This window comes from Thunnus thynnus, chromosome 7, assembly GCF_963924715.1.
Source record: "Thunnus thynnus chromosome 7, fThuThy2.1, whole genome shotgun sequence".
In the NCBI taxonomy this organism is placed as follows: domain Eukaryota; kingdom Metazoa; phylum Chordata; class Actinopteri; order Scombriformes; family Scombridae; genus Thunnus; species Thunnus thynnus.
Genome location: NC_089523.1, coordinates 25,122,015 through 25,145,215, shown reverse-complemented (window position 1 = coordinate 25,145,215; position 23,201 = coordinate 25,122,015). Strand labels below are relative to the sequence as shown.

Here is a 23,201-nt window from a genome sequence, read left to right as displayed (position 1 = left end):
CCAATAATTGCTGAGATATTTCAGTCTGGACCAAAGTCTGATCAACTGACTGGAAGACCAACGTTGATCAACTAGGGTGGCTAAAGAGAAGGATAAAAGTAGAGACGACAACTTGAATGGGTCACAGTTTATAATATAGATCATGTCCAAAATTTTTTCCTCTAAATGAAGAATATCCAACATGAGGTGAACTCTGCATTCTAAATCTTGGAAGGAAAATACTCTAAACATAAGGTAGGGTAATGTGTCAGAGCCTGGCATGTTTTAATGTAGCAGGTTAGACAAAGTCTTAAGAGTTTATCATGTACACAACCTGGCCGCTTACTGAGTAAGGCAATTTGTTTATTTTGTGAAATAAAATCTTTTGTTGAAATATATAAACAGTATATTTTACTCATTTACAACTTGACATTTTATTCTATTTTATTTTATTTACAACAATTTACAGCAGCAGGTATGCCACTCATCATTCTCTTTGTCATTTCTTGGCAGTTCTGTAAAGACTGAAGATGCTGTATAGCCAACGATTTGTGTCAGTTTAATCCTGCCATTGTAAAGAGGTGTGAATTATCTGTGTCTCATCTGGATTGACTAATCTGGTTGTAGCATTTGAAGACTGCACAAAGTGTGTCAAAAATACAATTGCAAATGCAGATGTCCTACTTTTTTTTGCCTTCACTGTTTGTCTCAAGGCTGCACTGTTGAATTTGTTTGTTTGAATTAGGTCACTGCAGCATAAATGTGTGCATGCAAATATCTGCATAAGAATCTGTGTCCTACTGTAACGTTAGTAAATTGTGATCTCCCCCGTGACATAAACTTAAACATTAGTCTATTAATACAGTTATGCCTGTGTGCAACAAATAGGAAATGATCGAGCATTTTAACCAGAAGGTGTCTGGTTAAAATGTTGGGCATGCTCTATCCAAAGACAAGTAAGAATTCATCCAGGCCACAAATTTCTTTTATGCCTTCTCCACTCATTTCTGAGGTGTCACTATCAGTCTCTCAGGGGCAGAAACAGCAGAATTTACTGCGGCTCTTGAGCACTTGAGTCTTACGTGTCCTAAATGACTTTTTTTGTAGTCATTCCCTCTAGTCTCTTATTTTCTTTAATTTTCTCTGCTTTTCAGGGGCAACCCAAAAACAACGTTGCTTATTTTGAATTTTCAACTACCAATCAAAACATGCCTCCAAATCAGTAATTTCTTTTAATTTCAACAGTAGTATTTGTTTATGTTTGCAATAGTGTAGTGCCTCTCTTTCCAGGGAGAACAGTCTCCTTTTCCAAGCCGAGCCAGCTCCTTGGAGCGTCAACTGCTCTTTTCTACATCGCGGCCCATAATCACCCTCTCTAAAAAACATGTATCACATCATACTATTACACCTACCCTGCTCACATAACAGCAGCAATAATGCCACTTTTTAGTGCTTGATTATATCCTTAGGACAGATCAGACAGTGACCACCTTCCTGCTGCAAACTAATCAGCTCCAAAAAATTACTTATTGATCCTAGGCCAGACCAAGGAGGGGGATTTAGTGGTGGGGTCAGTGGGAGGGCCCATGGTGCCTGATTGCTGGCCAGCATTTCTGAATCATTAAAACTCACACTCACACAAACACTCACACAAACACATACACATTCTTGTGCATGTTGTCATTTTTTACCCAAAATGAATCAATTACAACCCAAACATGCGGTTATAATAAGCTTTCCTCTCACAAAAACATCATGACAGATATTATGGTAACTGAGTCTGGTTTCGGGACAGAACACTCCTCCAGCACACCATCTCTTCCTCTTAAAATACATAAATTGGAAATGGATTTTTTATATACTGTGCGTGACATTTAGCTCAGGAAAGTAATATGATGGGACTGGAATTGAAAAATCATCTCCAGTTGGAAAGCTCACTGTATGATCATATTGAGTTTTGTAATGGCGCACTGTGAGAGTTCAGACATGTATCGAAGGCCTGTAGGGTTTTGATAAAGTCTTTCTGCAACATTTATTTCCATGTTATTTGCTATTGATGTTACATACTGTAGTAAATTTGTCACTATATGCAGTTACGCTCGCCAATATTTACAGTTGTGTTTTATCAATAATTTCATTTTCAGTCCAGCTATGCGAACACTGTTGAACAAAGTACGGTCTACATGTTTTTCCTCTGCTATTCCCATGGCATGGCAGCTCTCATTCCAGACAGCATTGATCGGATCTTTTAGAGATGAATGGATTAATTACAGGCAGTGAGAGGAGGCGAAATACAGTCTGGCGTGGGGACGAATGGAATTGAGGTCTGGGATTGAGAAAGTCATTAAGGCAAATTGATGGCATTAATGACTGTAGCACTGCCAAGGGGCCCCAATGGCCCACCCTTTTCCCTGGCACTATGGTTGTGTAATGGCTTCCTCAGATGCTCTTTCAGGCTTTGGTTGAGCAGTGAGTCTGTGGCAGCGTGGCTGACATGATGTTCTTTTCAACACCTCTGAGACTTCACAAGGTCTCAAAAAGGCCACTGTCAGAAACCACAAGAACCACCTGCACCACATCGTAAAGACATGATGGCCCAAAGCCACTGGAGGCACAGCACAACCTGGTTGTAAATACTCATTAGATATATTAGACCAGGGGCACTGATGATTAATATTACTGAAATATACACTAAACCATACTGTGTTTTATGAGAAAAACTGCAGTGTGGTTTGTTTATTTCTATATAATAAAAAAGAAGTGGGCCTTAAGAAATATAGCAAACTCCACACCTTGCAGCAATCTGCTGACACATAGGAAACAAGAGTTCAATAAATAATGAATAGCAAAAGGAAATATGGGCCTTGTGTTTATCTAATTAAACAGCATCAAATATTAATGACAATCAATTGTGGTTTGCTTATAGGCTTTAAACACCACCAGTGTAACATGGACATACTGTACCTCTCTTTAAAGTCATGTAATTTGCAATTGTTCCACACAAATGTTAAATAAGTTTCAACTACCAGTTGCGAGTCATTGTGCATTTACCTCCATTAAATGTTGCGTACAGCTCCAGGACTATATTGACATAACAATCAATAATAATAATAATAATTATAATAATCATAGCCTTTGTGTTCTTTTTTGTTCCTCTCTTGTTGGTTTGTTTTACCCCTTCTCAATGTCTAGGCTGTTTAAATCTAATCTAGCTGAACACATTACTCCGCTCACATGGCCCCCAGCTGAATGTAGCAACTCATAAAAGCCCAATATTTCAGCTATATTGATTCCTCTGGTAAAATTGGTTTGAGCTATGAATGTGCTGCAGCACTGTACACTGAAATGTTTTGCAGCCGTGGGGGAAAAGAGCGAGGATGACCTTGAATGTTTTTTCCCCTCCTACTTTCATATCAGTTTTTCCCATTCTGCCTTTGAGCACTGTTTCATGGCTTTACTGATATCCTCACGTACGCTGTAACTTGAGTGACCTATGCCTTGGTATTCACATTCTCTTAACCTGAATTACTCAATCTATTCATGCTTTTTCAAAAAGCGAAAAGTATTTGGATTTGTTCCTAACTTTGATTGAGGAAATGACATGAAGCAGTTCTTGTTTGATCTCAGGTTCAGATCATTTATACGACAGTTTCTCTGCTTCCTTTCATCTTTTTAGTTCTTTCAGCAGGAGTTCACTCAGATGGAAAGTACGTTATGTGCTTGTATGTGATCCCTGACCAGGATTTCAATAGTATGCCGCTGCATTTCTCTGACAGCACACTGACTATACACTACGCCTTGGTGATATGGAATGTAGCATGCAGAGACAGTTATATAAGAGCCTTTCAAAATGGAATAAGCTCTTCCAATATCTTAACCTTCCTGATACACTTGAATAGTACATGTAAACAACTGTATTTACAATAGTCAACAGTAGTTCTAGTATCAGTTTATCCCCCTTTTAACTTGATTAGTACAGACAATTGAAAAATCACTGCTACAGCTGGCTGTTTAAGTTTTACAGAGATCCATGAGCTTTTTTAATTGTCACAGTTGTGGTTTACCGCTATTAGTTCTGGATCTGTATTGTTAAGATTTTATAGATACCATTACAGATACTGCTTTATTGTATCGATACTCATTGGTACACTGTTCCTTCCCTCTCCTTAACTTAACTAATAATAAACCAGCATTGACAAATTAGAAAATGGTACCAATTAAAGACCAGTCTTCAGTGCCCATCCCTAATAAGTGTCATGTAGTGATATGTGTCATGCAAGGTATGTGCATGCATGCTTATGGATAGACTTATTTGTGAGTGGTGTGTGCGTTCCTTCATTATATCCGTGTCACATTGTTACCTCCATGCTGATGGCTGTTTTCCTCTCTCTCTGCATTGTTTGTCAAGTCAAAAAGTCAGTATATTTCAGCTGCTGAGGTCCAACAGATTTTACAGTCTGCTGTGAGTGGATTTTCCTTTTTTTTTTTTAATTTGGAAAGTTTCGTTCTATTGTAGCGGTGCGTTCCATTGTGCTGCTGTTGGGTCAGAGTTATGGGTCTAATGTTGAGCTGTAATAAAGCAGAGGGGTGAGACCCAAACTCAGTGGAGGCTGATGGAAGGAAGTAGGAAATTGTGTGCCAGGATCTTCAGCAGCAGGTCCATTGTGGGGAAATTCTGCAGCTTCAGAAAAAAGTTCCACCTGATGGAAATTAATTTGCTGGGGGAGTCAGTGCCGAGCCGGAGTCTCTAAAGACAGACTCAGCTTCTACATGGCTCAATTTAGCTTTTGTGGGAGCCAAGAACCCGAGCAGGTCACTGCCCCACAACCTGCCACAGTGAAAATCAATAGGTAGTTTCAGAACAAGGGGCCTTATTAAAACAGATCCTTTTTCTGTGAGGTGTTTAGATGACACTGTCTCACAGAAACCATTAAGCTCAGCTCAAACTGCGCAACACGTTTAAATTGTTGCAATCCCTTTTGACCCACACATCCTTTCTTGATTTCTTTTATATCCTATTTTTGATCCTGAAGATAGTGGAGTACAATTACGGTCCGCTGTAATTGTGGGACGTCAGTACCAGTATGGACATTAAGTTTCCAGTTTATAGCTAAGACACAACAAGGAACACAAAAGAAAGTCTATGATCTCCTCCAAATGTAGCCACAATAAATATCGATAATATGATTTCCAAGAAGAAGAAAAGCATCAACATGGATAAATTGACCTATACTATCAGGGATGAAACTGCAATGAATGTATATTTGATGTTTCTTATCTTACAACTTGTACATCCTCGTGTTTTCTTTTAAGTTGGCAAATACAAATGTTCTCTATCACCTTCTCTCACTTCTATCTTTGTCTCTCTGTGTGTAACAACCTCACACTTTTAGAGGAGAGATGACCTTTTCAGTTTTATGTGTTAGACCTTAATGGCACACAGTAAAGTCTCAAGGCCAGCCTCACAGCACAGCAGGGCTGCAGTAGTAAAATCCAAATAATGTTGTTGACCTAACGCCGCGTGCCCACACAGTCATTCTGTTTATCTCCTAAAAGGCTGTAACACCGACCGCAGCAACAGTGACAACACCCAGAACACAAGGAGTCATGAGTCTTCAAGCCGCTAATTGTTTGCTATAATAATTTTTGAAAGTAGGTTATCTGAGTCACAGTCTCACTGCAGAAGTTATTTACTCCCATGTGAGTGCATTGTGATTTAGTTTGTTTGGTTTTACCTCCATTCTGAATTTATAATTTTACTCCTGTAGGGATTGCATTTATAATTTATGATTGTGTATTGCAACCCTGTTGTATTTCCCTTCCTCTGTGTTGTTCTGTGTTAACTGTAAATCAAAACAAGGAGAGAGATGCAACAAAGTGCCAAGTTAATACATTACGTTAACCAAAACATAAATACATTCATATAGAAATATATGTATATGTGTATGAACACGTATGGTACATACATGTGTATCTAGAGCACAAATTGATGCAGCAGAATGTGCCTTAGAAAAAGAAGTTGCAAAATGGACAGAAACATGTTCAACTGTTTTTCAAAACATCAACAAATCAGTGTGTGTTTCTATTAAAGCTTGCAAAGAATATTCTCAAGTGGACATAAGGAGCATATGTAACTGATAACTCCTCTGTAACTTAAGTAAATCAAGGAATTTGTTGCTTCCCATCTAATCCCATCTGGCATATTAATTGATCTGTATAGTCTGTCCACACACAAACACACACACACACACACACACAGCGCCTGTAGTTCTTGTCTACCATTGTTTACATCCTGTATTCTGGGATTTCCTAGTGGAGTGAAGACAAGCAACACAGGGTAGAAGAGTATAATAAGAAGAAAAAATACTAATATGAAAACATGTTGATGGATATGTAATTATACAGAGAAATTAATGTGTATGCAATACTTAATTTGCAATAGAACAGGATATGAATTTATTAAGGTAAAATGTATAGCTATCTATTGTGTTAGCACAGGCCATCTCTCTCAGTGTATATTTTGGTGAACAGCCTCAGCAGCCCTGACGTTACCATGAAAAGTGCTCCAAGACTCTGACGGAAAATAGACAGGGACTTTGGATGCAGACAAGTGTCTCTGAAGCAGCTGATAATCAGTTCCACAAGCCAAATTTGAAATCATTCAACTCTTCATGCCAAAAAATTAGCAGACAGCTTAGAAGTGCTTGGACCATAGCAGCTGAGAGAAGGCTGGGTCAACACTGTGAAGGGAGGGAGAAGTTGTTAAATAGAGAGATCGTGCCAGAAACCAAATGGTGCTGAGTCGGGTTTATGTTCTAACAACAGAGAGTTATCCAGGGGAATCAGCATCTAATTTTATTGGTCCAGATGTGGCCATCTTGTAGTTCTGTGGTAATACCAGATGTCTTTTCCACCCTTTCTCTAATAGTAATTTCCTCTGCAGTGCCCACACAATATACGTGAGCCTTTGACACATTTTCATTGAAAAAATAGTAAATGTATTATATATCTATATCTATATCTCTGTGACATGATGAAATGATTGAGCCTACACTTTTACCAGAGCAGAAATATCCAAAAACTGTCCATAACAAATCGTGAATACACTGTTATATATTTACTCTATCAACTCAGTTTTTACAGCTGATGCAAAACGACTATACACATTACTAGTGATGTTTGGGTTCAGACACTATAGTAAGCATAACAAATGTTAGAGGCAGAATTTGTAATGTGGCTGGGATAAAAGAGAGAGTGAACATCCACTGTCAGAAGAAAGAGCTATTCTTGGAGGAAGAGACAGTATGATACAGTGTGGGTTGAAAGTAAGCCAGATTAGACAACAAAGGCAATGGAAAATAGTAATTTAGTACCGCATTAAAACAGATTATGGAATGTGCAAAAATGCTCTTTGATGATTGCTTACAACTTTGATGTTTACCAGCTTCAGTTAATGTAGGACATACAGTATCTATGAAAAATAACATCTTTGATGGATGTTAGATTTAAGCAGAAGTGCAGTCTCACTAAGCTTCCCATTGTTTGGCCTCATTCTATCACCTCTAACTGTGCTCCGTAGCACAAATAAATTAGAAGAAAGTGCAGCATTGCCTTTTTTTGTGCCATTTTACTATGTAAATGAGTAGTTTGACTAATATGCTTTGTTTCATTTTCCAGTTAGGCATCTTGTTTACTGTTTAAAACCCAAAGTTCTGTAATATCAGTCAGCACATGTGGTACAGTATAGCATGTTCAGAGATATTTACAACATTTAATATGCAGCCAAACACATGAATAAAGTGAGGTTATGATTAACATGCTATATCACTATAAAGCATTTTAAATACCAATGCAGCATTTTTGTTTTGATGACATTATGGATTTACAGGCTGCTATTGAGCACCCTTTGTGTATTCATAGCTTTCAGGTCTGTTTGGTTTAATGTCCCAGTGCTGCCGGCAGTATTTGTGGCATGGTGCGAAGTCTGACTTCTTCAGTGCTTAGACTCGGCCTGTAATGGCTCTGCTGGGACAGAGTGAAAGTGCTTCTTCAGCGCTCATTAATGGAGCAAATTGAACAGGTCTCCCGGCCTAGCTCTATAATGAGGGCCTCCCTCTCCTCTGCCCCTTACTTCTACCATCATCCTGCAGTCTATTGTTCACCTACAGTTAGGGTCAGAGCTGCCGAGCAGTAATTGTATCACTCTGACCCTCTTTTGGTTTTTATTTTGTCACAGAGACCTGCTCTTTATTGGGTGCAGGCCATCCCTCAGGTTGTAAAAGCCACAGTGCCCCTCCTCCCATACCTAGGGACAGGGGTGCTCCCTGCCTGCCTGCCAGCGATCAATATGCCACTGTCGTTAACTGGATTTGTTGCTGTGGTGCTTGCTTATGAGGCAGCAATTAGAGTGTGAAGTGGCAAGGCCAGGGTACGAGGCTGTGGCCGTGCAAGGCGTGGCCCTGGGGGATGGAAATGTCAGGGGCACAAGCCCAGTTTCATTAGGGCCTGAGGAGACTATGACGATCCATACTGTCTGTGTAATTCATTCAGCTGAGGGGGGTTCGAATTATTTGTGAGAGACAGTTAGCAAACACAGAAAGAGGTCACAGGTTAGGAGTTGCTGTGGACACTTGCTTGCTGTGAAATCCACTTACACCCTGTGGAATCCACTTACATGCCTCCATTGTTTTATTACCAGATCAGTGGTTTGAGCGAAGCTTAGCCTGAATGATACAGCTGAGCTGCAGCCTGTTGTCATGAACCAACTCTACTGTCAGTCACAAACGAAATCAATCTGTCGCTCAGTAAGGTGCTTCAACGTGTTTTCTGTATGTTCCATAAAGTAGCTTTTTGCCAGTCTCCTTCTTCTTCTCCTACTGTTTTTTCCTCTGTGTATATGGGTTTCTGTTAGTGTGTGTGTGTGTGTGTGTGTGTGTGCTTGTGAGATCATGCCTAAAAATAATTATAGGTCAGCACGGTCATGTCCAGCGTCATCTGTGTCAGACCATCCACTGAGCTCTGATCGGTGACATTGAAGCATTTATGGCGGTTGGAGTGCCTGGGGGCCCCCGGTGTCTGAATATTTTTCTTCCCCAAAAGGGTCATGGTGTCCCTGGACTAGCACGGGGAAGGGGAACTCTAATGCGTCATCTGAGGTTGACTCTGACCTGAGGCTCTAAATCACTTTCCATTTTGGGGGACAATTAAATTTGAACCTCTGATGTGTACTGGCATCAATTGATTCTGTCAATAGCACTCAGCATACAGGGGCGGGGCCGTCTGTTTAAGTGGAATACCCCTCAAAATCAAAAAGTTGATGTGTTTTATTTAATCCAGTGCTAAAAGCAGTCCAAAGAGTGTCAATAAATGAGAGCCAAATGTAAATGACCGTTTTCAAGACTAAACAGCTAAAATTAGGATTTTTTTTTTGTCACTTCATAACAATATGTTGCTCAAAGTTGCTTTGGTGAATTTGTATAGAAGATTGTTTATATGTCAATGTCCAAATAAGTTTTCTATTATAATTTCACTGCTCACAACCACAGTAAGTCATCCTGTGTAGTCTCAAATTGCTCCATGGAGCTGTACATGGCAACACCCCAGACTAAAGGAGGCAACAAATTTTAGTTTCTGGCAATAGGGGACAACAGATGTTCACCACACATCACACTGTCCCAGGCCACAGGGTTACCAAATATGAATATTGAGATTAATGTTACCCCCTTTAACACCTGACTAAAGGTGAGGATCACAGCAGACAATTTAAAGGACTTGAGGGGATAATATTGTTTTTCTAGTCATGATTACAGCCAGTTAATAGTGTACAGAGGGGACAGGGAGACTGGAAAGGTTTGGGACAAGAGAGAAGGTGAGAGGAGCAGGTTTCATTCTGGGCTCCATTCCAAAAGTGAGTGCATAGTTGAGAGCGTGTAAAAAAAAAAACAGCCTTTTAGCATATAAAAGCTGAATTTTGTATGAAACACAGTTTATACAGTCATTTTCCCTGAAAATGAGATTCTGTTGCTGCAATGGGTACATTATAATGTCAGTCATTAACAATACATACATTAGGCATAATATTTATTATACATTTTAAAATTACACAGAGAGTTTTCAACACATTATGGAGAAAGTAAAAAGTCTTATGTCAAAGTTGTTGGGACTTGAAACAGTAAGATTGCTGCTAAGATATTTCTTGAGATTCTTTGAGTTTTCAGAAATTTACAGAAATTCTGTCAACCACTCTGACTTTCTCTAGTGAGCGGCTGCTCTGCTACAGAGCAAAGAAAGTTACAGTATTTTCATACTGGCAAAAAAACATGAGCTCTTGCACAATATAATAGCATCAAAAATATAATGCAATCCAATCCAATAAATACTGCCCTTACTAAATAAACTAACACATAAATACTATATTGAAGTGTGACACTCATAGTATAATGTCATCTCCACATACTTTTGTTGCCTTCTTAAGCAGAAAATAAATTTCAAGCCTTCCCACAACTGGATTGTCTAACAATCCTTAAATACTGTTTATTGATCACATGCCACCACTAGAAAGCTGGTCTAATTAAACTTAACTTCATGCTCACACCCACACTTCCTCTAACAAAGAATAATAAATATTCAGAGTAGCTAATTCCAGGAAAGGTGCCAGCACTATTACACAGAAATAGCTGGTACATGACTAAAAAACACATTTGATAATGGAGGAATTCATTTTTAGTTTAGCCCATAGTAACATACAGTAGAAGGGTTCAGGGACACTAATGCAGATGCAATTTAACACAGTATGTCAACATAACCAATTCTTGACTGGACAGAAAATTTACATGATTGATATGCTAGCACATATGTGCTCATATAAGTGTGACCATGTTGGCATGAGGCAAAGTGCTAGCAATCATACTAATACTACCAACTCATCTGAAAGCCTTTCCACGATGATCTCTTCCTCATTCTCCTCATATTGAAAACACATTTCTTTAGTTAAATTGTTTGCCAAAATAAAAACTAGAATAGGAAATATACAATATATATATATACTGTTTTTACATGGGAGAAACTCAACAGGATAATAATGGTATTTTTGATTAGATAAAATGTACCTCAGACATTTCAGTGTGTTGTGCTGTCTGTCTTGTAAAGTGTATTTTCCTCAACAAGACTTATAAATTCTTTGTCCTTGTTGAGGATATTTATGCCAAGTTAACATTCCCAACAATGGGGAAAGAAATTATTAATTAAAGTTGTTGATAGCTTAAAGATACAATCTCAAAAATCTCTGTTTCATTCTCTTTGGTGGCACCATAAGACGTTAAGCGGTAAAGCAGGTGTGTTTGGACCTATCTTGACCTCACTCCCAGAGATCAAAACAGTGTCACTGTTAGGGATGTGCAGAGAGCCCAGTATTTGTATTTGTATCTGTATTTGTTGAGGCAGCAAGATTATTTGTATTTGTATTTATATTTGGATAAAAGTGTAAATAGGTTTAACAATCCTGTTTTTGTTAAAGTGTTGCTGTGTGATGTCATGCTAGCACAAGTGAATTGAAGAGCGAGTCTGTTGCGTTAGGTCTGCCTACTCTCTCTGGCGGATCAACCAATGGGTGATGGAAAACGCGTCACTAACTACACCGCTGTGTGATTTGAATGCATGACGGGAAAGACGCCAGCGACACCCAGTTCGTAATAATCATAATATTGTAAATGCAAGAGCTTTCATCAGCAGGCCATAGGCTCAGTCACCATTGAGATTTGAGACATTTGAGATTATAATACTTACTACTATAAATAATACTTATACTTTAAATAAATCCATTTATTTGGGTGCTTTATTAGGGTTACTTGGGCATTCATGGGACCAACTGTGCCCTTACAGAATTCCCTGCAGAGTTAATGAAAACAAATAACTTCCTTTTTAAACAGAGACAGTGGACTGACACAGAAGGTTTACTCATGCCAAACATGAAACCACTCTTCAGTCCAGTCTTCGAGATTTACAAACCAGAGGAAATAGAGCCCTGCTAATGTTGTCTGTAGCTGTGTGCCTGAGTAGGAGGACTGCAGAGATGAAGGACAATGTCCTAACTGATAAGGAGGTTGGAGAGATACTTGAGAAGCTCTTGTCCTCCCTTCCTCTCATTGCCTCCCTTCTGACTAGTCAGGGCTCAAGTATTCACTTCTCACTCATTAGCGTCTGCTGCCCATCGCTCACTGAACCAAACTGTTTACCCTGTCCTGTCATGGCAATGAGTAGCACCCTGTTATCAAGGTCTGCTCTAGGTGGGGGATGACAGTTGTGATGAGTTTCCACAGAGGCAGATTAAGCAGCTACGCTCAGGAAAAAGTAGGCCAGCTAATTAGCTTCAGCTCTCAGGACCCCGGCAGTGGGCTGTTTTTCACGTAGACAGGGAAATTCCATAAATGACAGGAATGTAGTTGAAGAAGGAGAGCTAGAATATGTAATAAGAGTGGGGGGAAACGAGAATTTGACACAAAATAGAAAAAAAAAAGAAGGAAGGAGACAGATCATCCCATGAAGTTAACTTTGGATTCCTTGCAATTGAACCTATCTCATATAGTGTACTTTACTGCAACTTTTTATGCTAGTGGCATGGCCCCATAGGTGGAAATTTGGTACGGACATCCATATTCCTGGACCTCAGGGGTGTACTGGGAAAGAAATTCACCCCTGGACTTATCTGCTGGGACTGAGGGGTGGGGGGGTTAAGTACAGTATATAACTAGGTTGTGATTGGCCAGTGAGCCTCATCCCGGGACACACATGCAGCATGCTCTCATGCACACCCTGAATGACAGGCACACAGAGAGCGCCAGTAAAGAGACAGACAGGGCGGTCCACCAGCCCACGAATGCAGTGGCCCACTGGGATTTGGACCATAGTGCCAATGGCAGGTCAATGTTTTCACTTGTCCAGTGAAATATTGCAACATCTTTCAGCTGGATTGACACAAAGTTTTGTACTGACATCATGGTTCCCAGAGGTTGAAAATTAACAGAACCAAAAACATTCTCATCAGCCTCAGTCATAGTTTGTGTTTAGTGCTAATTAGCAAATGTTAGCATGTTAAAACTCTGAACAAAGGTGGTGAGCATGGTAAACATTATACCTGTTAAGTATCAGCATGTTATACAGACACATTTTCTCATTCAAGTGAATGGGAACATGTGTTTTGACTGGTACTGTATATTAGCATTTATATTGTGAGCAAGTTAGCATTTAGCTCAATGCATCACTGTGCCTTAGGGTTATGCTTGAAAATAATTTGTTGTCGAAGCCTGCTTTCACAGAGAGGGATGAGACGAGTCCCTCCTGGAAGACATTCAGAGTGTTTACACTCATTTGTACACATCAAAGGTGACAGAAATTGTTGTGTAAAGAATGAAAAAAGCTTGAGAGAAGTTCAGTCCCTGGCTATTTTAGCTACTCTGCACGCCTGGCCAATCTCTGCATGGAGTTGGTGTGGATGTGGGATTGTTGGTTTCAGAAAGTTCAGAAATAGTCAAGCACAGCCCCTCAAATTTCAATGTTGGAAAGATGTGGGGAGAAGGGGTTTCTGAAGCTGTTGAACCATCCAACAAGCAGTTCTGATGAGACATACTGGCAACTTTAGTACTGCCTTACAGAGCTGCTAGCATAGCTGTAGACTCTTAGAGTTGTTTACGTTTTTTAAGAGGGTTGCAGCCAGATTTACTTAAGTTTCTTAGTAGCTACTTTGAAAAGATCTTTTCAAGTAAACTAATTTGAATGTTAGTTTATGTTGAGCAAAGAATATTTGTTTTTTTTTTAATAACTTTTCCATGATTAGTCAGTGCAGAATTTTCTTCAAGATCTTCAAATATCTGCTGGTTTGTCTTGACTGCAGCATGCCTTATATTGCTAGCTACAGTATGCCATAGTCATCTCCTCAAACATCCTAATTCTAAATGTTGCTGAAGCACGGTTGGCTGAAGAAAAAGTTCCATGTTCCTAAAAATAGTTACGGTACATGTCTACATCTTAATACCCATGGAAACATGTGAATATTGTTAACTGTGTCCCATACCTTTGCTTCATAGATTCTGCATGTTCTCATAAATTTGCAAACAAAATCACATATCGTAAGCTAGCTATTTAGCACCAACCTCTACATGAAAGTGAGAGACAAGAACAGGAAATGACACAGCCAAACTCAATGTGAAAAGCAAGAATTCTAACACAGTAATCCCCAGTTTTGCAACATTTGATAGGGTGCCCCTATCTCACTTCCTGTGCCTTTCAGTGAACTCAGAGGAAGACAGAGCGATGCATTACATACAGTCCTGCTGATAGAAGCCTCTCTCCACACTGAGCTCAGGTGTCATGTCCTCCATACTTTCTCCATCTGCCCTACCTCCTCCTTAAGCCCCTCTTAGGGAGTATCAGTGAGCACGGAATTTAACATGTGTCACACTGACTTCCATTAAATGTTTTATTGCAGAGAATAAACCCAGATCTGCTGTTTTATGTCTCCCAAAACCTGAGTTCTTAGAAATGTCTCCCTTGTTCATGTATCACATTCAAACCACAAGCCTAAATAGCAAAAGCTGTCCTAGTCGCCGAGGCTTGGCCAGCAGTGAGGGTGCAGCCTGCCACATTTCTGGACAGAGATTATGCTGAATCCTTTCTCAGTAGTCATCTACCCTTTTCGAACAGCATGGATCTTATTCACTCCTGGGTGGTGTGATTTGCATTGTTGAACAATGCATCATAGTGAGAGGTTTGTCACTTTTTCAGCATAATGTGATATTGGGTTGTGTGTATTAAAGAGTCGAAGGAGAGGGAAGAAACAGAGATATCTAATAGATCTATGGACTCTTTGTCATGCTGGAGTGGAATCCGTTAAACTTGCTAAATAAGAAAGTAATATTTCAGTGAATGTTAACGCGCATGTAGGGATGTGTTTATGAGTTATGAGTGTGCTGTGTTGTGCTTGTGCTCTGTGTGTATTTGTGTCTGTCACTGTATTGTATAGAAATGATTGTGTCAGTGTGTGTGCCTGTGTGGGTGTTATTGCCGAGGATAGTGCGGAGCAGAGCACAGCTTAATATCTATGTTTGACATAGAGTCCCATTAATAAGGGTCTGATCCGAGCCCAGTGACAGGACTGCTGACAGAGGAGGATCATGGGGAAGAATCATGCCCTGCTGAGGGAGCCTGGGTTGCAGGTAGGCCCATTCTGCCTTCCCCAGGTGTCATTACGGATGCTGGGGAGGGAGCAGAGGAGGGAGGGCCACTACTGACATCTACATTAATCACCCCTCTACACATCGTCCCCCTCCACACACCGCCTCCCTCTACCTCCAGCTCCTAATCATCCCTACACAGAGACCTAAACCCAGTAAGGGGATACTCAGCCATGAAAGATATCCAGCTAAGAGCTCCCCAAATACCACTCTGATCTGATCATGAGTGATGTTGCTACCTGAACCTCTGACCTGGCACACAATTAAAAACACTTTCCTCTTTCTCCCTCAGACACGCAGAAGAAGCAGCTTTGGTGAAACTACACATTTTGTCACTGTCTGCATTTGATTCATAGTTTGCATTGGAATTGCACCGTAGTTACATGCAATTAAAATGCAGCAAATGTCTCTGCTGGAATGTGTACTCTCCAAACCCCCATAGTGTGTGCTGCTGTTGTACACTCCTGATTGTCTCATAGATATCACACTCTCCACTTGGGGACCCCCTATTGATCCTCAGCTGTGCTTTTATCTACAAAAAACAACAACGCTGCAGCACTTTATGTTCACATTGCCTCACTATAAATTGAGCCACCAGATAAAAGATTTTTAATCAGCAACACAAAATATTAGAGGATGTACTGATTAAAGAGTGCAGCACTACAGATCTAAAAGTGATAAAACCGCACACTCTGCTTAAAGTTTTTTCTGTCTTTTGTTGAAAAGCAATAAAACATTTTTTTTTTTTTGTATTTTATTGTAGTAATACAAGAAATGTATTTAACTTAATTTTGCCACAGATGCCAGTGGATTTTAGGAATCAACTTGGCCGATTGAAGTCATGTCACTTAAGAAGTGGACGAGGATTGATGTGGGTCAAGCTAAACAACCTTCATAATGAATGGGTCCACACAGGATCCATCAATGAGCAGATGTTACAGGGACAATAAAAGGGGGAATTATCTGATTGATTATTTGTTTTAATTCAGTTAAAAACACATAATTATACAAAAACGTGACAGTAATTGCGACATGATTAGTTTCAGTTAAAACAAATGATCCACCTCAGCATATGGCGGTAAACTCAAATTGTTTTTGCAGGGATGGAAAAAAGAAATAATTGCATAAAAGACTATTTTTTCCTCCATGTTTTTAATATCTTTGGTTCCATCTGTGTTATTGATGCACTTTTTCTAAACAACTACTCATGCTTTGCTTTGCCCTCAATGACATCACATTCTTTTATGTGTGGCTCATACCTCATCTGCATCCTCTCAGTTTTCAAATGAAAGAACTCATCAACCTAGAAAACCCTGTTTGTCCGTAATATTATGAATGTCACCCTAATAAAAGATCTGTGACGTTCGTCCAACAGTGAAGCATAAGCTCATATTAGAGTATCTGTGAGTTATCAGTCCATGGCTTAGCCCTTAACATGCCTTATCCTGAATAAACACAGCCTCCACTTTAATTAAAATAAATCCACTTTCAGCTTATATTTAGAAACCGGGGGAATATCGCTGCCTCTGCTGCAGATACAGTGATTGAAAGTGGGGAACAAAAGGCTGGGCTTGAGGGAGAATTACACTCTACTTACTTTTCCATCAATGAAGCCATACACTCTGTTGTTTATGTTTGAAGTGGGCTTTTCTTCTTAGTAAATGACCTTTCTCCAGTTCCCTTTTTTCTCTCTTTTATTTGCCTCAAACCTTCAGCAACACTGATGACACAATAAATTTTTGTTTGGCTTTGTGTGTGTGTGTGTGTGTGTGTGTGTGTGTGTGTGGTTTCATGCATCTGTTAGAAACTAGGACAGCATGGAAGCACTGAGAAGACACCATTTGCATGCAGCTCACAAACATATTAAAATATGAAGACAAATCACTGTGTCTGGCCAGCTGACAGCGCAGTCTGCAATGGGAGCTGGCTAGCAAACTTACAACATGTTGCAGTCCCAGTCAGGCCTTTATAGGGCAAGCTTGAACACGCAGCTTGACAAACAAATGGAAGAAAAAAAAACCAAAACATGAGCAGTCAAAGCTATTATTAAAGGCGATAGAAGTGGTTTCCTTTGCCAAAGCCATCCTGTCATGGTGTCTCTATATTTTTTTTATTGTTATTGTATTTATCATGGGCGGCTGTGGCTCAGGAGGTAGAGCGGGTCATCTATTAATCAGAAGGTCCGTGGCTCAGTCCCCCGCTCCTCCAGTCCACATGTCGAAGTGTCCTTGGGCAAGATACTGAACCCCAAATTGAGTGAGTGTGTGAACTGTGTGTGAGTGTGTGTGTGTGTGTGTGTGAATGAGCATTAGAAATATTGTAAAACTCTCTATCGCTCCTGATGAGCAGGTTGGCACCTTGCATGGCAGCCTCCGCCATCAGTGTGTGAATGTTGTTGTGTGTTATGTGTTGTAAAGCACTTTGAGTGGTTGATAGACTAGAAAAGCACTATATAAATGCAGTCCATTTACCTTTCCATTTACTGGGAGAGTATGGTTTTCACAGACACCCTCAGGGCAAATACTGTGAGTTCTGAGGGCTTTGTTCTATGGCTGACTTTGAAGGAAATCATAAAATGGGAAATCCAAAACTTTTAGGTTGTGCTCCTGCTCGTGTTGCGTCTGCTCAGGTGGAAAAACAAAGGGGGAGACTTGTTAGATCGTGTCTTTCATCTCTATATCTTCATCTGGTCATCCTTTGTTCCACTGTTATTTATATATATGTTAATACTGTATATAACCACAGTATTTGCAATGTGTCAGTTTTTTGGATAAAATGATAAATCATTTTCCATTCTTTGTACTCTGCGAGGGAAGAGAAGACTGTAGTCACCTTTTTAAAATGTAATATTTTAATATATTTTTTGGAAAACTGTTGGTGATTACAACCCCCTTGAAGTGATGCTGCATATTCATCTTGTGTTCTTATAACATATAAGTGACTTATTTTTGTATTACCATGTGTTGAAGGAAATTCTCTGGTGTTTACCAAATCTGCCTAGTTCTGCTGTTGGAAATAATAGAAACATGCATGTGAGGGAACAACGCTGTTATATCATTCATGTTGATTTAGAAAATATTGCTTTTGGGGCTGCATATGCTGTGTCCTCTTCTTACACCAAGGGGAGTATTACTAAGCCTGGTGACAAGACGCTTGCTATAACTGACACCAGTAGGGGGAGCTCACAGCTCACAGCTCACTCTATAATTAACTGGTGAAGCAACATGAAGGAGGTTGCTGGGCAATAGTGCAGAGCACATACACAACCCCCCTACTCGCTCTCTCTGAACCTCAACATTGCTTGTGTCACGACTGCTGTGTCCACCTATATTATCGAAATTTGTCCATAATTTGAGAATAGATTGTGATGATTTCTTTCTGTGCTTGCTGCTTTCTGCCTTATGTCTGTGCACTTTGCCCTGAAAAAGACTCATGCTGTATGTATAGTATTGTTGGTATGCAGACAGGCTGCCTCTCTCCTTGTCTTGGTGCACAGCCTCAGTCAATCAGTCATTGATTTCTGACAGCGATCATATTTACAATTCTGCTTCTAAATACACAATCATCCACATACTATTCAGCATATTCCTTCACTGCACCTTTGATATGCCTACATTCACATATGGAGTCAAGTGATTAGTAATCACCATATTCTGAAAGAGTGACTCATATTTTTCACACCTCTTTTCTGCATAATTCTCATTTTCCAAATATTTTTTCTACCATAAAAAGCTATGCTATATGTTATCACATATGCTACCTGTTGGGTGTTTTTTTTTTTTTTTTTGCCCAAGGCACCACCTTACTGTACTACAGATAAGTAGTACAGTAAAGCTATAAATGAGCTTTACTGTAAATTAAAGTAAAAATCCAAATGTTTGTAAACGGGGTTTATGTGGGTTTACCATCCACTCCACTGCATCCCCGCTTACATGACACAGGGTCCTAATTTGCCTGTAGAAAGGGGGTCACTTCTTTTTTCTTCACAACTTCAGACAGATTTGGACTGAGATCCAAGTACCCTTCGACTTCCCTTCCTCTCAGCCTACTACTCCCTTCCCTTCTCGCTGCTGTCTTCCCGCACCGATCCCGTGTTTTGTGCAAGTGTGTCAAGCTTTCAGTGTGGTGGGCTGCGGGCTGTGCCGGGTGCGCATAGACCGTGCGCTCCTAGCGGCAGCGCTGTTGAAACCAAGAGGCAGAGAGAGAGAAGGAGGATATTGAACTGACTTATAGTATGAGTATACATTTACAGCGCCTTATCCCAAGCTAAGCACATGGGTCTTTTGGGAGCGGGTTCCCTTTGTAATAAAACAACTTTTTGGGAATGCATGAGAGTTGAAGGCTGGTTTCCAATCACTATCAGCCGAGCCATGTGTTGTGATGTGAGACATCGCTGAAGATTTGAAAGGTGCCCGAGACGCGTCTGAAGGAACCGAGGACCTGCGGAGAATAAGTGCATAGCCTACGCTTGTTTTCCAGCGTGGACTTTTAAATTTGTTGTCTCCCCCGGCTCTGTGGGCTTCAGCTTGTACAGTAGGTCATCTCGGAGAAATAGCAGAGATTGCGGATGAACTCGCGGGGCAAGCGGGGATAATACTCAAAGACCGAGAGTTTGGTTTCAAGGTTTGGTGGATATGTTTACCCCTAGCAGCTCCGGGTGAGGTGACCTACTGATAAATGGATCCTCTCAATTTCTGGACATTGAAACTGTCTTTTGTCAGTAACTAGGACCTGTACCCAACTCCCCGAAACACGGAATAGACTTGCCTGGCATTTTGCACATATTTTTCTGCAGTGAATTCGAGAATTTGCGCGCCAGCCGTGGATGTTTAATATGCTAGTATGGGTCCGCTAGCGTTCATCCTTGTTGGTGGATTACTGTATTTTCAAGTTGATGGTAAGTTTCCTACCCTGTGTTGTTCTGTAAAACTTTTTTCTGTCATGTTTTAAATATATGCAGGTTTGTTTTGCACACACTTCTCCTGGCGCTACCTTTGGCACTTCTCTCGTTATTTTACACAGGTTTGCGTGTAAAAAATATTGTAAATGTTAGTTTTTACTTCGTTTCCCAGGAAAATACACTCAATTTATTACATATATTTTAACAGAGTTTGGATCATTTAATAACTCTAATTTCATCAACTACGCAGTTATCAGGATAATACTGTTGATATCTAAGATAGATAAGTATGTATAAATATATTTCCTTATCATTATCTCAGCAGTTACTGTTCAACGCCCGTTTCTTCATAAACCATATAAACTGAAAGTAATACATGAACAAGGGCAGTTCAACAGATTCAACAGATTTCTCTTCCACTGGAGCTAATTATCGCCTTTCAGGAGGTTAAAATTAGGGCAGAGATGATATGATTTTTTTCCCCTTCTCTGTAATAGAATATGCAGTCTTTTTATTGAATATAATGAAAATATTATGACCAAAAGGACCAGGTTGAAATTAATTTTAAGGGCTTTTTTCTCTCTCAGACTTTGTGGGTCTGCTACAGTCAGTGTAAAGCAAAGATCTCTGAATATGAATGACTCTCAGGTTCTGTACAGTGGCTACAGGTTATCTCTCTAATGCAGAGACTGTGAGCATTTTTACATAGACATTTTTAGTAATTTGCATTAAATCTTAAACACATTTATGCATTCAGATGGCACAAGTGAAAGACAAAGTAGTCTTAACACAATAGAAAGTAGTTCAGACCTGTGAATGGGAGGTTCACTGGATTGGAGGTGTTTGGCAAATGGGTTGTAATGCTCAGTCTCTGCATTGAAGCAGATAGTACTGCTGTGGTGATTTTGCTTTAGGATTTCACAACTGCAAATCTACATTGTAGTGTAAGCCGGCTTAAACCCAAGCTGGGACAGTTGCCCGGTCTATTATTCCCATTTGTTTGATTAATCTTTAATAATGATGATCTTGTTGAATGTAAATGAGATTGATACTGTTTAATTTCTTTAGCCAGTGGACAGCCAATAGCCTCAGACCTCTTCGGCCAATCTGCCACGAGTGCGAAGTCAGCATCTTTTTTTTTTTTTTACGATTTTACAAGGCTTCCTGGGTTTCACTGGCCTACAAGGGAACTGGTTTAATGAAGGAATTATAACAGCCTCAACTGCAGAGTTAATGTGATGACTCACATCAATCATGAAAATAGGAGGGCTTAGGTGGAGGAAATCGTTATTGGGATTGGTCCAGTTTTTGACTGATGGAATGATAGGAGGGATTAAAAGGTATTACTCTTAAAATGCATAAACCTGAAGTCTCATTTCATTTTTGTGCTACTTTTGAATTGGACACACCTTGTTGGACATACACAAGCATTATGCAGACAAAGAGAGGCTCATGATCATAGAATGAGGAAATAATGCTCTTGACCAGTCACATACTGGGACATTATATCAGCACTATGTTGTGAGTGATGATTCACATTCATATGTGTTTGCTTTGTATTGTTTGTACAACTTAGCAGTATGTAAAGCTGAGTTTTTGTTGTCACTGAATGCAAGAGCCCGCAAAGCCCCATTTTTCTTTTCTTTCACCTGTCAGCTCCTGCTTTTGTTCTTCACAGCTGCGAATTTAGCTTCTGAAGCTTTTTAGATCAGCCCTCATGCCTTCTGTAGTTAGTAAATCATGTCCCCTTTCTGCTGGGATTTGGATATTTTTCTTTTTTACTCTCTTTCTTTTACCTTTTTTGGTGTCTTTCACTCTCTGCTCAGCCAAACCCACTGGTTGCTAAGCAGTGGCTGATGGCATTGCTAGCAGCCCAGAGGGAGAGGGTGCACATCTCCCCGGGAGCAGTGGATCTTCCCAATCATTTGCCTGTCACCCACCTCCCCCCTCCATCCCAGCAGAACTCACCCATCACCCAGCCCTTTTCAGAGGTAATCTGAGGGTCCTTGGAGAGGGAGGAGCTTCCTCTAAGAGTCCACTTAGGCAGACAAAAAGGTCTGGAGTTGTATTCACTGGGCAGTATAGCCAACAAAGCCAAGCCTTGTGAATGGCGTCAGTCACTGTTTAGTGTGCTGTGATTAATACTGCTAGTGTGTAGGGGAGAAGAGAAAAGGTGAGGTAGAGACAGAATAGAGGGATAGAATGAATGTGTGCTGGGTGTTGCCAGGGTTGGAAGAGAGAAAGGGTTCGTTTTGAGACCTAAAAGAAGATCTTAAAACAGATTTACTAGTCGTTATGGAGAAATTGGTTGATTTAGGTAGAAGATATTTCCAGGAATACATTGGTCAGCAGCTGGCTGGTTATCTCTTAAACTCCACTGCACTGCTTTTGAAGCTGCATTAGAACATGCTTTGCATAGAGGACATGCACTCCTGACCCTGTGCTATTCTGAGATCTCCTGCATGCTTGTGTCTGATGTAGGAGCTGGTGACATCACATCCATCCTGGTTGACACACTGAGAGGTGCTGAAATACAGTCCAACTTAAATCTGTCCAAGAGCCTATGGAGACGGACACATGGGGTCTCCGGTGGCCTAGACGGTTTTCAGTTCCTTATCCGCCAGTAGGGTTGTGGTTTCACTAATGCTGAGTCAAGAGAAACTGAAACCCTGAGGAGAGTGGTTGTGTGTGTGTGTTTGTTAGAAAGAGGGGTATGGGAGAGAGAGACAGAGAGGGTGTAATCAAATATAAAAATTGAGAGAGGAGTTGTTCAGCAACACATTCTTTTAAAGGGAAATGGCAAGGATGAGGCTTTATTACCAAAGCACCCTGGAGACCAACAGCTCTGTTGATGGCCATGATTGAATGAGAGAGGTCTAAAGTACTGCCCTATAATGGAAAGTAAGCCCAGATTAAAATAGTCTAGGTGAATGATGAGGCAGGCTGAGGTCATTGTGTAAGAGCCATTGCAATGTCTCGCCCCAAATGTGATTGTTCTGCTCGAGTTGGCAGCGTTTAGGCAGCGTTATTGTAATTGCGGTTCATTTGCTGGAATGGGGCTGCTGTAATGATGAACCTTCATCTGCCATCTACAG

At 40.3% G+C, this 23,201-nt stretch overlaps 1 protein-coding gene across 14 annotated transcripts in view; it reads left to right on the top strand.

The window, feature by feature from the left end:
- Positions 1-23,201, top strand: part of robo2 (roundabout, axon guidance receptor, homolog 2 (Drosophila)) — a 343,344-nt gene that overhangs the window by 160,235 nt on the left and 159,908 nt on the right. The window contains exon 1 of one of the 14 annotated variants that reach the window (XM_067595142.1): positions 19,335-20,103. The exons of the other annotated variants lie outside the window; for them this stretch is intronic. Coding sequence (XP_067451243.1) covers positions 20,049-20,103 — 55 coding nt within the window. The 5' untranslated portion in view covers positions 19,335-20,048. Of the gene's footprint in view, positions 1-19,334; positions 20,104-23,201 lie in introns of those variants that run through there. 14 annotated transcript variants of the gene reach the window in all.